We start from the raw sequence: 17,875 nt of genomic DNA on the forward strand, positions 1-17,875 counted from the left end.
ACATAAATAAAAATCAATTACAATCAGAGTACATAGGTCCGCGTTTTTTACTTGCGAATCAGATCCTCGCCACTTTTCCTTTAAGGTAAAAATTTGTTTCTTTCGACTGTTCAACCTGGATTTTTTCTCTTTCCTTTATTTTTTTTCCAAATATTTATAGATTGCAACGTGTATACAAGTAAGAGTGGAATGTGTGTATTTCGACGATTATGAGGTTGTTGTCCAGGCTAAAGAGTGTGTCCTTGCACTCCTACCTGATTTTATTACTAGACTCATGAAAGTAGTGGCAGATTTTGAATAACAGCTGCAATTTCCAGGTTTTTATTTCTGAGATATTTAATTATGGAGTGGTCTTATGCTGTACGGGAAGCTGGAGTACCCGGAGGACACAGTGAAATAATAATTCTATAACTTTAGATTGAAAACTGAGCTGCTCTCAGGAGTCTTTGTTTTCGAACACAATAAATTCCAATATGATATTATAAGAACAAGTACTCTAACAAGTTCTGTAATGAATTTGCAAAACAGTTGACATTTTAATGTATGAACAAGGTTTCACAAAAAACTCATAAGTAAGAGTGTATGCCCCCTAGCGGCCATGTTAATCAACAAATTAAACCCGTTTTCACTTTCTGCCTTGATATCATTAGAACAAATGTAACAAGGGACAAAATTGTCACATAACCAGGTTTTCATTGTGAAAAAAAAATATGATAAAGGGAGAAAACTCAAACTGAACTTTTGAAATGAACAAACAAAATTAACCCCCTTTGTAAGTTTTTTTTTTAATCTATTTTTAGTCGTGGCGACCTTGACATTGGAGATATTGACGTGATTCTTTCGTGCGACACACCGTCCCATGATGGTGAACAAATGTGCCAAATGATTTTAAAATCTCACAATGAATGACATAGTTATGGCCAGGACAAGCTCATTTATGGCCATTTTTGACCTTTGAACTCAAAGTGTGACCTTCACCTTGGAGATATCGACGTAATTATTTCGCGCGACACACCGTCCAATGATGGTGAACAAATGTGCCAAATGATTTTAAAATCTGACAATGAACGACATAGTTATGGCCCGGACAAGCTTGTTCCGCCAGCCCGCCAGCCAGCCAGCCCGCCCGCATTCGCCAATCTAATAACCAGTTTTTTTTCTTCGGAAAACCTGGTTAATAAGAAACTACTTATCATGAGAGATTCATAATGGTTGGGCCAAATATTTGTCGTCTAGAATTCACAAGCTTATTGTTAAAGATGTTCTGCTGACAGGTGTATTTTACAATGTAAGATTTATCATTTGTATGCGGTTATTGAAGTGGCAAGTGGCCGAAACTTTTAACAAATTTATTTCTCAGTATATATTCGCCTGGAACAGGCTCTCAAAGTCCCTCATAGTCTCCATCCAACGCGGACACAGAACCCAGTAAACAGGCCTTGAAACACAAGTGTCTCCAAACAATGCTACGCATCTCTTACATAGAGCACAACATCAACGAGAAGGTCCGGAACATGGAGGCAGCACTTGTTGGTACACAAGAACCTCTCTCGGCGAAAGCTGGCTTAGTTTGGTCATTCACCAAGCCTGCCTCTCTGTGCAAGATTGCGCTCCAAGGCACGCTAGATGGAGGCCTTCAGAAGAAAGGCTGAATAGAAAATTTGAAAGAGTTGACGTCCCTTGGCTTCCTATGGAAGAGCTGCACCCAGCAACCCACAACAGACTTGACTGGCAGAGGATCTCTTTGTCGATCTCATGTACCCAACAGCCCCCAAATAGTATACAAATACATTATTTTGTTTCTCAATACAATGTTTCTTAAAAGAATTGTTGTAAATTATTTAGAACCGCACAAATTTATACTTTAAATATTTTATTTGGTTTTCATATGGAGTAAATTGTATCTTAACCAAATGGTAGTTTAATTTGATGGACAATATGCTTAAATGTTTTGGAAGATTAAAAAAAGAAAACCATACATACAGCATTAACATCGAGCCCATCTGGCTTTCAGTAAATTACGTTAAAAATGATATTGATGACGAGGATATAAATATTAAACGATATGCTGCTATGCCTCTTCAATCTGTACATTATGAAAATATTCTGGGTTTTAGTTTTCCTGTGTTAATATCCAAAACATTTCGCCACCATTTTCAAGGACTTTGTTGATATTAAAAAAAGGAAAATAGAATACTGGAAAAGAAATACAATAACATTTTAATATTATCATATATTATGCATATTCTTTTATAGAAATCAAACTTTAAAAAAAATCTAAGCTATATGTGTGTTTTAAGGTTACATCTGCCTTCAATGGCTTCACTTGTAATGATAAAGATTGGATTTACCAAAATATTGACTGAAAAATATGGGTCTTCCGATAGTAAAAAGTCTTTAAAATATTCAGAATAAAATATATCTTAAAAAGGTAGAGTCATGTGTTAAATACTACCAGGTGTAAGATGTCCTGTAATTGTAGACCGTAAACATGTCAGTGTATAATTCTTTAAATGCACCACGGAAGAAGTTCAATGGATATGAAGAGAAAGCTGCTGGTTTGTATGCTCATATCTATCAATCTACACATATCTCATAGTTTTGGTGGAGAGAACAATCTTTAAACAATGAGACTGATGTTAGCGAATAAAACAACGTTAAGTTGTGACTTAGTTTACCGTTGTGCGTACTTTGTCAAATCATGTTTTGAGATAAATAATTGTTGTAATTATGACAAACATGATATTTGAGGTATCTTAATGTTGTCAAACCATGTTTTGCGGTAAATAATTGTTTTATTTATGACAAACATGATATTTGAGGTATCTTAATGTGTTTTACAAATAACAAAGGAAAGTTTGGTGAGCATTGCAGGCATCAAATAGGTTTACTTGCAAATCAGTATCAAACATTTTGCTTTTTTGACCAAATGTTTGAAATCGGTGCTAAGCGATCAAACATAGAAATTGTCATAACTTCGTCAATATTAGCAATCCAATGCTCATATTTAGAATTGAAATTGTCAGATAATGCACTTGAGCTAAGCAGAATTATTTTAACCAGATGGTTCAAAACTTCCTTCTCCCGTATATTCTGAATGTCTAAAAATGTTTAAGACAGTAGTTGAATGCTCGACTTGTACAGCTCGAAACACGCGGATATCATACTGATAATCAAGTGAAAATAATAAAGTTCCAAATATTGTAATAATTTAAAGATATATACATCAGCATTTACATCATTTAAAATAATTTACAGCACAGTCCCCGATTCATGTTTAAAAAAAACAACTTAACAATAAAATGATTTATGGCAAAATTTTGGCATTGATATGCATCCTTTAAAAAATATTGATCTCTCATAAACATATTTATGTGTTCACTTGCCTTCACTGGTAACTAAATAATGTTTAAAACAACAAGATGTTTACTGCCAAATAAGGGTATTCTGATGTTAAATTATTCTCTATAAATATTCAGCATAAAAAATATCTTTCAGTAGTTTTCTGTATACACAAACTACCAGCTGTCCTATGTTTGTATACCGTAACTATGTAACTGCAATAATACTTTACATGCACTACATAAGAACTTCAATAGATTTGACGAGAAAGCTGCTGGTCTTCATAATTTATCTCTCACTACACATGTCTCATATTTTTAGTTAAGAGAAAGACACTAGACATGTTCCCTTTACACAAGACATGTTCCCTTGACACCAAACATGTTCACTTGAAGCACTTCTCCCTGATAGAGGTATGTATGAGATCCCTGCGTAGCCCCACAGGGTGCTACCACCTCAATTCAAGATGCACAGCCCCGCCCCACAGGGGCCTGACCAAGCCTTGTTCAGTCTTCAACTTTGACCCTGGTTTATCCCTCGAAGCCATGTACACTGTCTTCATACCCGAGATCTTTACAGAACCTGCAAATACACAAAGTGTTCACGGAGAACATAGAGAAGGCTGCCACATTGTAAATTAATAAAGCACGTTATTTGTATGGTCTGAACTTTACTTCAATTTTAGAACAAAATTATTGATAATGTGTCTGATGTGTTTCGTTACTAAATACTACTAAATTTGTTTAAAACTTGAATTGTAGTAAATTGTCATGGACTAAAGAATGGGGATTGTATTTGGATCTCTTAGGCATTAGTGGGTAAATAAAAGAACTCCTTACAGCAGACATCACAAGAAAACTACAATTATTCATGATATGAAGACACTCCACAGAACTACACTTACAGTACACACATCACAAGACAACAACACTTACTGTATCACAGACTTGGTGAAAGGTGATGGGCCACACACTGCTATGAGCATGCTCTCTGTGTTGGATGTTGAAGGCAGGAAATCCTGAACCATCTCCTTGGTAACACGGCCCTGCAGTCCGGACCAATCAGAATGGGGCTCAGAGAGGCAATTTACGTAGGAGAACCTGCAGGTATAAACAGTAGGTACTTTTAGAACTCATAATTCAGAGGGTGGAAGAGGGATAACTTCTTAAATATGGTAACGGCCTTCTAACTCAAGACTATCAAACACAATGCCCCCTATTGTGCCGCTTTGAAATAAAAGTTCAATATATCATTTTGCAAGTTTATAAATTATCTCCCTTTTAAAGCTTATTACTTCCCTTGGATTGTATTTGTTTTACTTTTGACCTTGACCTTTCACCACTCAAAATGTGCAGCTCCATGAGATACACATGCATGCCAAATATTAAGTTGCTATCTTCGATATTGCAAAAGTTATGGCCAATGTTAAAGTTTTCTGACGGACTGACAGACGGACAGACAGACAGTTCAAATGCTATATGCCACCCTACCGGGGGCATAAAAATAACAAGTGGAATAAAGACCAACATTACTAAAAGGCCTTTCAAAGAAGGCATGATTACTATGGGCAATTTCATTCAGTCAACCCCAAAATAATAACTAGGTACCTGCTATCTATTTACTCGGGTAGGTTTAATTATATTTCTACCTCTGCAACAATGAACTTTGCTACTAAGGGTTGCTCCCTTATAACCTAACCAGAGTGCCAATTTACAGGTGTACCTGTATAATACCCCAAGTTAAAGGATGTCGGATGGGGAGTCAAATAAAGACTTTAAGTAATGCTAAACCTAGATGGAACAGCCGTGTATCTGACTAATGATTGGTTAAAGCCAAAGAAAAGCCATATGTATCTGACCTGTGATTGGTTAAGTCAGGGAATCCAGCTGTTCGTCCACAGGATGGAACTGCCATTTGTATCTCACCTTTTATTGGCCAGTGCAAGGGAATCCAGCTGTTCCTTCCAAAGAATGTCCTCCAGCGTCTTGTTGAAAAATAGCAGCTTCATTGTGCTGTAAAAAGACCCAGAAGCATAAACTCTAAAGTTGCATGTCCCCAAACTACTGCTCTAAGTTATTTCATTCATACTATGAATGTCTCCACCAAGAGTAACGATTAAAAACATAAATTCTTACAGTATATGAATAGTACAGTCATATTATAGTCATATTACAGTCAAAATAACTTTTGGTGAGTCATTTTTAGAATTTTGATTTAAAGGATGTATCTTTTAAACAAAAATCTAATGTCAGCGAAAAGTGTCATCCTTGAGAAGCATGTACAGATTATAATCTGAGACAAAACTTCATGCACATGCATTAAGCCCAGTTTTCCTAGAATGCGGCTAATATTATCTTAAATTCATATCATTTTCAAAAGTTTTAACTAGTAAATGTTGCTAGCAAGTTTACCATTTTGTAAGATATTGGATTTTGCAGAGAATATCATCCCTTACCGTTCTCTGGTGGTGTCCTCTATCAGTGCCTTACCGTTCTCTGGTGGTGTCCTCTATCCCTTACCGTTCTCTGGTGGTGTCCTCTATCAGTGCCTTACTGTTCTCTGGTGGTGTCCTCTACCAGTGCCTTACCGTTCTCTGGTGGTGTCCTCTATCAGTGCCTTACCGTTCTCTGGTGGTGTCCTCTATCAGTGCCTTACCGTTCTCTGGTGGTGTCCTTTATCAGTGCCTTACGGTTCTCTGGTGGTGTCCTCTATCAGTGCCTTACCGTTCTCTGGTGGTGTCCTCTATCATCCCTTACTGTTCTCTGGTGGTGTCCTCTATCAGTGCCTTACCGTTCTCTGGTGGTGTCCTCTATCAGTGCCTTACCGTTCTCTGGTGGTGTCCTCTATCAGTGCCTTACCGTTCTCTGGTGGTGTCCTCTATCAGTGCCTTACCGTTCTCTGGTGGTGTCCTCTATCAGTGCCTTACCGTTCTCTGGTGGTGTCCACTATCAGTGCCTTACCGTTCTCTGGTGGTGTCCTCTATCATCCCTTACTGTTCTCTGGTGGTGTCCTCTATCAGTGCCTTACCGTTCTCTGGTGGTGTCCTCTATCAGTGCCTTACCGTTCTCTGGTGGTGTCCTCTATCAGTGCAGTGTAGATGAGTCTCACCATAGGGGTGAACCCTGTCCCTGCAGCAAACATGACCAGAGTACCACAATGCTGGTGGTCCCGCCACGTGAAGTCTCCATCAAAACTGCTCACTGGGAGCACATCACCTTGAATAATAGCCAGACATGTAACTGAGGCTGGGGGGGGGCATTATTTATCAAGCACATCGACAGGCACACATAGTACATACCTAATACATTTACATGCATGCTGTTAAAAGGTTTAAGTTTAATTATATGTACCGGTAGGTTTGAATGAATCCAACTTTAATGATTTTTTAAAGGTGTTTTGGGTTTATAGTCTGATATTGAATCTCTTTAATTCCCCCTACCCCCTCTAACCAAGGCTATTGTCAAGCAATATGGTCCCCTACCGGCTCCACCATTGTCAGAAATTCCACCATTTTCAGAATTTCATAATTTTTTTGTTGCCATAGCAACCACAATTTTTGACTTAGGAACAAAATGAAATGACGTGCATTAATGTCCATATTGCCATCTATCCATATTGCAAGTTTCATGAAAAAATATTAAGAACTTTTTAAGTGTGACAGACAGACTCACAGACAAACTCACAGAGCTCAAACCATAAGTCCCCTCTGATGAAACCGGTGGGGGACAATAATTGGGTTAAAAGTCAACCATGGCACAGATTTATTGACCTAACAAGTACCCACTTATCATTTGAGTCGTGTTGACGTGTTCTGTGAAAAATGTGCATAATGTATGTGCGTAAAGTGTCGTCCCAGATTAGCCTGTGCAGTCTGCACGGGCAAATCAGGGACGACGCTTTCCGCTTTTATGACATTTGTCATTTAAATGAAGTCTCTTCTTCGCAAAAATCCAATTAATGCAGAATGTTTTGTCCCTGATTAGCCTGTGCAGACTGCACAGGCTAATCTGGGACGACACTTTACGCACATGCATTATGCCCAGTTTTCTCAGAATGCAACTCATTTATACCTGGTTTGAGTGCCCCTATCCAGGGTGTGAGAGTTCCCTGTGTATAGATCTTCACCATGAGGTAGAAGGTGGTACCCTGCTGCTGGCGGGGGTCCTGGGCGTCTGGGGACAGGGAGGGCAGCACCGCAGTGTAGCTACGGGCCACATCCATACCTACAAACATACACCCCAGTGTAGCTACGGGTAACATCCATAGCTGCAAACACACACCACAGTGTAGCTACGGGCCACATCCATATCTACAAACATACACCGCATTGTAGCTACGGGCCACATCCATACCTGCAAACACACACCACAGTGTAGCTACCGACCACATCCATATCTACAAACATACACCACAGTGTAGCTATGGGCCACATCCGTACCTGCAAACACACACCGCAGTGTAGCTACGGGCCACATCCATACCTGCAAACACACACCACAGTGTAGCTACGGGCCACATCCATATCTACAAACATACACCACAGTGTAGCTACGGGCCACATCCATACCTGCAAACACACACCACAGTGTAAGCTACGGGACACATCCATATCTACACACATACACCGCAGTGTAGCTACGGGCCACATCCATATCTACAAACATACACCGCAGTGTAGCTATGGGCCACATCCATATCTACAAACATACACCGCAGTGTAGCTACGGGCCACATCAATATCTACAAACATACACCGCAGTGTAAGCTACGGGCCACATCAATATATACAAACATACACCACAGTGTAGCTACGGGCCACATCCATATCTACAATAGAGCTGCAACGATTCACCAACAGCTCGATTCGATTTCGATTTCAGACACTCCGATACCGATTTTTTCGATTCAATTCATCTTCAAACCTAGTTTTATCATATATTCACTCTTATGCCTAAAAATTAACATTTCTGTTCAAATGTGATTTCAATAAAACACATAAAAAAGAATAGCAAATTAGGACTCAATTTTAATATAAAAACTTCTGATTACAAGATTGTGTTGATTACACAATAATATAAAAAAAATTATCAGAAGAACGTAATTGGAATCAGTTGAATGGTAGTATTATCACAATTTATACTTTTACCCAAAACCGCTATAAGCATGTCTACAATTGTGCCATGACAGCATCACCTGTTACCTGAAGGACAAATCACATTCTCTAATTAACTAAACAAAACTCCAACAGAAATATAACAACTTTTCTGGCTGGCGACTTGAGTAGTTGCACTTGTGCGACCTCTTAGTCTTAGTCTTGCTAAACCAACGTTATATTTGCGTTTGACGTATTGCATTAGATTAGTGGTTGAGCCGGACTTAGCGTACGCCACATCCGTGAAGCACAGTTTACACTTTGCTTTATCGGTAGGGCTACCATTCCGAAACCCAAAATACTGCCACACTTTTGATTTTAGCTTCTTAGGCGCATCTGATAATTTCAATTTGTCGGCAACAACTTGTTCAGCCATTTTGACGCTTTTTCCGAAAGTAGACCGTAACGGGCTTATTGATTGGATGACTAAAATAATAAGCAACCAATCGCGCTCGTCGTAATTACAGGTAAAGATAAAACCTACACCTTCCTGTATCAATAGGCAGAATACAGCGCGCTTTATGTATCTATGTATATATATGTATATATGTTAAAGTATCGAATCGAATTTGGTAGGTTTGGTATCGTAATCGAATCGAAGCATTTCGAATCGATTTTCGATGAATCGGATCGAATCGTTGCAGCTCTAATCTAAAAACATACACCACAGTGTAGCTACGGGCCACATTCATACTTGCAAACACACACCACAGTGTAGCTACAGGCCACATCCATATCTGCAAACACACACCACAGTGTAGCTACTGGACACACCCATACCTGCAAACATACACCACAGTGTAGCTACGGGCCACATCCATATCTACAAACATACACCACAGTGTAGCTATGGGCCACATCCATATCTACAAACATACATCACAGTGTAGCTACGGGCCACATCCATATCTACAAACATACATCACAGTGTAGCTACGGGCCACATCCATATCTACAAACATACAGGCATGTCTTTATCATCAAGGATTCTCTTTGTATATCTTATGGAAGCTTTTTTTGGAAGACAAAAACAGTTATTCTTAGGTTCTTTTTTCACGATAAAGATACTTAACTTCATAATTTTTTACATTTAAAGATAATAAAAGGTCATCAAATTATAGTCATAATTTTTTAATATACATTGTCTTAAAAAGGTTCAGAATATAACCCCTTAACTTTGAGTATATTAGCTTGAGTTCATGGCATGGCATGAAAAGATGACTCACAACCTTCTTTTATGTTAATTTATCCACAATAAATACATATTTTTTTGAACTTTCAAGCTTAACATTTTGCTTAACAAAACCGAAGGTTTTATATTCCAAAATTAATATTATTTTACATGTCTTTCACTTTGTGTTTCATCTACCTTGCACATTGTGCCGTACATGTACATGTCTGCCTATGGGAACACACATCCTCACCCCCCTGGGCAGACTGAGCGTGTACAGATTCGTATCCCTGGTAACCGACATCACTGACTCCACCGTGCAGTCACGATACACAGGGGCTGCAAACAAGGGCACATTGGTTGTTAAAATGGTTATTATGACTTAGACTATCACTTTCAATTGATGCGCGCGTTGGAAATCTGGGCTTACTTCATATTTGTAAAGTGGTAAAGTGTCCCCGCAGACTAGCCTGCACAGTCAGCACAGGCTTATCAGGAACTACACTTTCCACCTAAACTGGATTTTGGTTTTTATCCTGTCACATGCCTTTAAATAAGCCTGATAACCAAGTAACCTAATAACCAAAAGTTATAAGGCTAGTTGACCACACGACCTCGAATATCTGTAAGTCGCTCTGTTTTACTGTGAAATGACGTAATTTTTTGACGAAATGACGTCATTATACCAGCAAAATTCTCCAGTTAAACTCTTTTACAATGTAAATGAACGGTGACAAAAGGCATAAAAGAAAAAGAAAAATTTGTTGGATTCGGTGTAATGACATGATAAATAGAATAATAGAAAAATATCTGGCTGGTTGGAGGATCACCCAATAAATTCCTCTGACTTACCCGCTAACCATTCTCCATCCACGTCACCAACCTATTTTTCTCTATATAAGAGACGTCCTTTAAACCAAAACTTCTATAAAACCATAAAATGTTATCCCACATGCATTAAGCCCTGTTTTCCCAAGAGAAAGGCTCATTTATGTCTCAAGAAATTCCTGGATTTCTCTCCTTTTGTGAAACACCTAATCAGCAAGTTTTTAATGCCGCTATTTCTGGCTTTGTTCCAGTGATGTATATTTCTGACCAATTAAAAATTTAGGTCACATCGTTAGAAAGTTAGAACATTTAAGGTAATAACTTATTGGCTCCAAAGGGCTGACTTTGCTGGGCATTTTCTGCCCCTTCTTTACACATAAAATTGTACTAAATATGTTCTAACAATAACTTTGATATTTAAAGATCAAGCACAACCATTTTATCATCTTGAACAACAAATGTCTTCTATATGGGTTGATCAAATCAGGAAAATCAAATGTCAATATATTGTTGATCATTCTACAAAACTAACTGAACTAATATGATTCAGAGGGTTCTCTTGTTAAAACATGTTTTTGAGAGGATTTTGCAATCAAAACACTCGAGAACAAAAATATGGAAATTATCTGATAAAGTATCTGATATAGAAAGTAGATATTACAGTTTTACAATAGCACGCGACTATATGGGGACCACTGCTCTGTGAATACTGGGCTTAGTACATGTGCATAAAGTATTTCCCAGATTAACCTTTGAAGTCTGTAGTCTAATCAAGGACGACACTTTATGCCTTGACTGGATTTTTGTTTAGAATAGAACAGACTTCATTTATACAAAAAAAAATCCATAAAAGTGAAAAGTGCTGTCCATGATAAGTCTATACAAACTTCATAGGGTAATCTGGAATGACACGTAACGCATGCACATGCATAAAGCCCAGTTTTCCAATAACAAGGCTCTGGGTGGTAATCCAGGAAGGGGAACTCCAGCCTACCCCAGTCTTTCTGTGCCAGGTAGGTGTTGTGTCCCTCCCGTGTTTGTGACTTACCCCAGTCTTTCTGTGCCAGGTAGGTGTTGTGTCCCTCCCGTGTTTGTGACTTACCCCAGTGTTTCTGTGCCAGGTAGGTGTTGTGTCCCTCCCGTGTTTGTGACTTACCCCAGTCTTTCTGTGCCAGGGAGGTGTTGTGTCCCTCCCGTGTTTGTGACTTACCCCAGTCTTTCTGTGCCAGGTAGGTGTGGTGTCCCTCCCGTGTTTGTGACTTACCCCAGTCTTTCTGTGCCAGGTAGGTGTTGTGTCCCTCCCGTGTTTGTGACTTACCCCAGTCTTTCTGTGCCAGGTAGGTGTTGTGTCCCTCCCGTGTTTGTGACTTACCCCAGTCTTTCTGTGCCAGGTAGGTGTTGTGTCCCTCCTGTGTTTGTGACTTACCCCAGTCTCTCTGTGCCAGGTAGGTGTTGTGTCCCTCCCGTGTTTGTGACTTACCCCAGTCTTTCTGGGCCAGGTAGGTGTTGTGTCCGTCCGCGTGTTTGCCTATACAGGACCACTGAACGTCTGGCTGAGACTTGCCCAGTACCAGCTCCACCTTGCCACTGTCACTGGATACCAGCACTGAAACATGGTGTCACACACATTTTGGGCAATTAATTAACCCAATACCACTTACCGGTAGATACGTATTTTGACGCATTTGTAGTCCCTTAGAAATTTCAATTTAATTAAAGACCTTTCTTACTCGATTCAAATTTTAAAGACTGCATTTCAAACACCTAGATACTGGTGAGCAGCAAACAGCATAAAACCTGAACAGACTGCGAGTAACTCGCAGGCTGTTCTGGTTTTATGCCGTTTGTACATAGCCTAACAGTCTGCACAGGCTAATCAGGGGTGACACTTTCTGCTTTAATGGTATATTCATTATTTCATTCAAAGAAAGTCTCTTCTTAGCTAAATCCAGTTAAGGCGGAAAGTGTCGTCAGAGATTAGACTTCGTTGACTGTACAGGCTAATCTGGGACATCAACTTACAGACATGCATTAAGCCCTGTTTTCCAGATTGCAGCTCCCTTACATTATCCATCAGCTCAACACTATCTTGATTGCATGTCTATGAATACAAAGTTGTCAAGGTGAAGTTAGTCTTTTTTGTTTTTCATAAAATCAACCATGTTAATTTTTATTTGACTCTTAAATAATATATTCCTTTTTTTCATTGTATTGTATGAAATTCAAGAACTGCTTAACTTAAGAATTTCTGCAAACTTATATGATGGAAAAACATGAACACCCTTGCTGTTTGTTAGACTTACAGTTATACTCTTCATTTACATCTTTTTCCAAATCTGAAAAAACAAACACAAAGATTACATTTTTTCTTCGCATTCTTAAAAAGTCTTTTTGAAATATTTCAATCAAATCAAACATTTTTTATACATGTATACAAGGAGGTTGGTAGGAAAATACAATAAAATTTTAAACGTAACAACATTTACCAAGTGCCAACCAGTTATTAGCTTGTAGTGTTGTTATTTTAAAACCTAGTTAATTATTTTTAGCCCCATATATTAAAATGTTTGTTGGAGAGGTAAAAGTGGTATTTAACCCTGGAAAAACAAAATGAGATAGAATAGTGCATTAATGTCTTCTGCCTGAAAGACAAGGTAACAATACATTTTATTCAATTTGTTATCCAATTATATAGTGAACATAGAATTGAAGATTTCTTACTGATATGCACTGTGTATATTGAGCTCTTCACACGCAGGATCATGTAGAGTGCTCTGCCTTGCAGGCTAACCTCCACCATATCTGTAGTGATGTGTGGCCACTTGGTGAACACGACCACAGACACAGTCTGGCCACTTTGGAACCAGTCAAACCTGCAACATGGCTAGAATGGTTAATTGGCATGTGCGTAAAGTATCTTCCCAAATTAGCCTGTGCAGTCCACACAGGCTAATCCGGGATGACACTTTCCCTTTTCATAGTTAATTTTGTTTAAAGAGATGGCAGAAAAAACAAACAAGAGCCGTGTTTGTGAAACACAATAACCCGAAAGGCACTTTGAAGCCGCACAGCAGCTACTTTAGAGAAAATTCCTGAGTCAAAGGCCATAAATTTTTCATTTATCAATGGACCAGAATGAAACTCAAACTTGATCATTAAGTCATGTAGGTAGACTCACACACCAAAAAATCAGGTCGATAGCGGCAAACATTAAGGAAAAAGTCTGGAAAACTGTTATTCTAGAGAATTTTTCTAAGTTCAGGGCAAATAGCTTCGCCAAAAATCAATGGACCGGAATGAAACTCAAACTTTATCTGTAAATCATGCACATCCACATCCACATATTACTGTGTATTTATTTGCTGTATATGCATTCCAAAATAAATATGTTTTAAACCAAATCATGCAGGTTGACTCACACCAAACTGGTGTATATATTATATATATGTAGTTGAAAAACTGGGCTAAATGAATCTGCATCCTGATGAGTCTACAGCAAATTTATGACTTCATTGAAAACAAGGACCAAAAGCCTTAAGGCGAACATCTGAGACTCAAACCAAGTGCACTGTTTTGAGCGGCTTTTAAGATGTTTGTGTTATAGATGTGGCTCCTAACCTTGCTTTCTTACTCAGAATCATTTTGGAACTAGACTGTGATATCATACGGAGAAAATGTTCTGAGAATGTTTCAGAATAATTGGACAAAAAAAGTGACTTCTTAAGTGTTAACAAGCCTCACTTTGGCCATGTAAAGGAACCCATCGAGCCAGGGCATAAATTACAAAATTTAAGGAAAATAAAACTCTACAACAGGTTGATGTGCTTTTCCATGTAGGCTTAGCTGCAGCATTGCACTTGGTTTTAGTATGTACCAATTATTTTTCTTAAGTTTGTATCTGTGTTACCTGGGAGACTGTACAGCCGCTGTGGCAGGGGCAAGGAATCCTCCTGGAAACATAACACAATGTGAATCTTGGAAAACATGGGCGTGTAACTGTAAAAATATTATTATTTGTGGTACATTAATTTTTGTTGACTTCGTGGTGACTGATCCAGAAATTAACCCTTACAGTGCGGGAACCGAGTTGTGAAGGCCTTTGCAAACAGTTTTGATCCAGATGAGACGCCACAGAACGTGGCGTCTCATCTGGATCCAAACTGTTTGCTATTCTGATAGTATTCTTTGAAAAAAAAATCGAAGAAAATGCTAATTTTAGAAATTCAGCAGACGACATTTTTGCAGACGACAAATTTCCCAGCATGCAAAGGGTTAAACACAAACTCATCAGAAGTGACTGACACAAGTTTCTCTTTTTTTGTTATAATAAGTAATCCTTAAATTCTGTGTCCGTGAAAAAGTAGTTTTTGGAAAAACAAAAAACAAACAAGAATGCTAATGTATGTATGCTAACGAATATAAACAGTATCTACATAAGAAGAAAACAAAGTCCTGCTAAAGCATGATAAGGATGTTTGAATTTGTGAAATACTTGTGGATCCACAGGTTGCAAACCACCAGTGTAAAAGTTACCATACTATAAGGTTATGCCTTGTTTCAAACATCTTAGAGAAAAGTGGCAAAGAATTCAACTGTTTACAAACAAATTATATTGGTAAACATTTTGTTGAAGTAAGTAAAACAACATATGGCAGATTACTCACCATTTTGAACTGTGTCTTGTTTGGGACCTGCAAATAAACACACGGCATTAGAGGTCCAAAAAATGCAGGTCAAGGGGTAAATATTCATTTAAATACCATAACAGCAATTTGAATATAACAAAGAGATGTGTTTGTCGGAAACACAATGCCCCCTATTGCGTCGCTTTGAAGCAACATATTTGAACTTTGACCTTGAAGGATGACCTTGACCTTAACCTTTCTCCACTCAAAATGTGCAGCTCAATGAGATATGCATGCATGCCAAATATGAAGTTGCTATCTTCAATATTGCAAAATTTGAACTTTGACCTTGAAGGATGACCTTGACCTTTCACCACTCAAAATGTGCAGCTCTATGAAATGCACATGCATGCCAAATATCAAGTTGCTATGTTAAATATTGTAAAAGTTATGACCATTAAAGTTTTCAGTTTTCAGACAGACGGACAGACAGACTGACATACTGATTAACAGTTCAACTGCTATATGCCACCCTACCGGGGGCATAAAAACTGGGCATTAACTAATTGATATTTTAAAAATTAGTTTTCAAAAGTTGCATTTATACTTGGGGTAACACAATGTAAATAAACAGACTTCAACTCTAAGCTAGTTCTGACTTGTCAAGGCACTGAAAAAGGCATATGGTCAAATACAGTGTGTCGCATGTAATTCCACATAAATACACTCTAATTGGTACAACAGCCCACATTCAAAACTGTCTATAGAAACAACGGCTAACAACCACCATAACAAGGTTTACATTCTGTGTAAGGTTATTCATGATTTTGTTGTTGAACATAATTAGAACACATCCTTCATTATTTTATATATAAGACTATAAGTATTGTATAATTAGTACATATCGTTAAAATAATTAAACAAAATATTTTTATGTAGGTAAATAAATTGAACTTAAACTATGACCTTAGACCATATTGTCCTCAACCAAACTGATATGGGCGTTAGGGTGATGGTTTTCTATTGGGGGTGGTGGCGGTGCTTTGTACTATGATAATGGCGTAGATGGTTTACTGATGGGGAGGGTATGGAGGGTTAGACTACATACTATTGAGTAGAGCCTTCTTGAGCAGGGTGTTCTCCACTTTGAGTCTGCCGACCAGGCACTTCTCCAGCATGGACTCAGCATTCACCCACTTGTGGATCTGAAACAGGCACATCAGACACAGGCACACATGTCACAAGGCACACATAAGCCAGGCCATGTGTAAATTTCAAATTTGTAGTGGGCTCACAGATACAAACTTTTCGCTTATAAAGACCAACTTTTTAAGACCAACAAGCAAATTCATTGATTTGATATTCCCTGGACGAATTTGTGATGTGTGTGTGACAGACCAACATGCCGATGGTTGAAAAACAAAATAACTGTAAAATAACAAAGCGTAGGATTATGGTTATTGAGCATGGAACTTCTCAATGATATCTATTCCACAAAGATGTATGTTGAATGTTGAAATTGTGTAAAGTATCTAAGATATAGCCCTGAAAAATAACATTAGGATCATACAAATACAACAAATGGCAATAACTCTTCAAGATCATAGAAATACAACAAAGGGCACTAACTCTTATTCAAGAGAGTGTAAGGCTAAGGTTCTTAGGCATGGCATTTTTCCCTAATTTATATCTAAACACCCATGAAGTTGCATGTTCAAATCTTATACAGTTTCTGTAAAGTTTGAGACAGACGGACAGACAACGCTTAAACTATAACCCTCGGCCTTTGGCAGGGGATAAAAAAGAGTACTATTCTGCTAAAATGCAGGTCAGAATGATGGGCCTTGGCCATCGACCCATCTTCATGACCCGAAGACTGCATTGCATATGTCCTACCTCATCAAAGAGAGATGTGGCATCCTTCCCTGCCCCTCTCATCATCTCTGGGATACCCCCGGGGTGGAAATCCATGTAGGCAGAAACGTTGTACACCTTCCCTGAAACAGTGGCCTCTCAGTGAACAGAAATAGAAAACAACAGCACCGCATAACTGGTGCCTTGCTCGGCTACAAGTGCAGTTTTGAATAAATGAAGGCATGACAGATTATTATTTATAGAGGTCACAGTGACCTTGACCTTTTACCTAGTGACCCAAAATGGGTGTGGCATGTAGACCTCATCAAGGTGCATCTACATATGAAGTTTCAAGTTGTAGGTGGAAGCACTTTGATTTTAGAGCCGATGTAAAGATTTTAGCACGGCGGACTTCAGATGGGGGACGACGAGCTGGCTATGACAATACCTCAGGTTTTCTCCGAAAACGCCGAGCTAACTAGAAATGAGCCTCGCTCTGGAAAAATGGGGTTTAATGCATGTACGTTAGGTGTCCTCCCAGATAAGCTTGGCTAGGTTTGCACAGGCTAATCAGGGACATCAATTTTTAGCTAAACTGTATTTTGCTAATAAGTGACTTCCTTTAAATGAAAAATACCATAAAAGGGGAAAGTGTTGTCCCTGATTAGCCTGTGTGGACTGCACAGTCCAATCTGGGACAACACTTTACAAACCTGCATTCAGCCCTGTTTTTCCAGTGTGGCTCAAATGTGACCATAGTACACCAACATCCCACTTTTAGGGGCTGGTCTGACACACTCAGAAGGACACATGGACAGGGATAGAGAGAATACTATTTTATAGTTTTTAATACACATGAGTTTATTCAGCGAGGCTAAAACAAACTTAACAACACGTGGCTCA

General features: G+C 38.6%; 1 protein-coding gene across 9 annotated transcripts in view; it reads right to left on the bottom strand.

Moving 5' to 3' along the window:
• Positions 1-17,875, bottom strand: part of LOC127851795 (cytochrome b5 reductase 4-like) — a 264,668-nt gene that overhangs the window by 205,875 nt on the left and 40,918 nt on the right. For 6 of the 9 annotated variants that reach the window (XM_052385669.1, XM_052385673.1, XM_052385674.1 and 3 more), the window contains 13 exons: positions 17,015-17,115; positions 16,227-16,323; positions 15,158-15,184; positions 14,401-14,443; positions 13,215-13,366; positions 12,797-12,829; positions 11,974-12,099; positions 9,864-10,004; positions 7,413-7,565; positions 6,404-6,557; positions 5,268-5,354; positions 4,278-4,442; positions 3,188-3,924 (listed from right to left, as the gene is read on the bottom strand). In XM_052385669.1, the coding sequence (XP_052241629.1) occupies positions 3,873-3,924; positions 4,278-4,442; positions 5,268-5,354; positions 6,404-6,557; positions 7,413-7,565; positions 9,864-10,004; positions 11,974-12,099; positions 12,797-12,829; positions 13,215-13,366; positions 14,401-14,443; positions 15,158-15,184; positions 16,227-16,323; positions 17,015-17,115 (1,331 nt within the window). In that variant the 3' untranslated portion in view covers positions 3,188-3,872. Of the gene's footprint in view, positions 1-3,187; positions 3,925-4,277; positions 4,443-5,267; positions 5,355-6,403; positions 6,558-7,412; positions 7,566-9,863; positions 10,005-11,973; positions 12,100-12,796; positions 12,830-13,214; positions 13,367-14,400; positions 14,444-15,157; positions 15,185-16,226; positions 16,324-17,014; positions 17,116-17,875 lie in introns of those variants that run through there. The other 3 variants (XM_052385670.1, XM_052385677.1, XM_052385678.1) reach the window with 3 other exon arrangements.

The sequence above is a fragment of the Dreissena polymorpha genome, chromosome 11 (assembly GCF_020536995.1).
Source record: "Dreissena polymorpha isolate Duluth1 chromosome 11, UMN_Dpol_1.0, whole genome shotgun sequence".
NCBI classification, from domain to species: Eukaryota; Metazoa; Mollusca; class Bivalvia; order Myida; family Dreissenidae; genus Dreissena; species Dreissena polymorpha.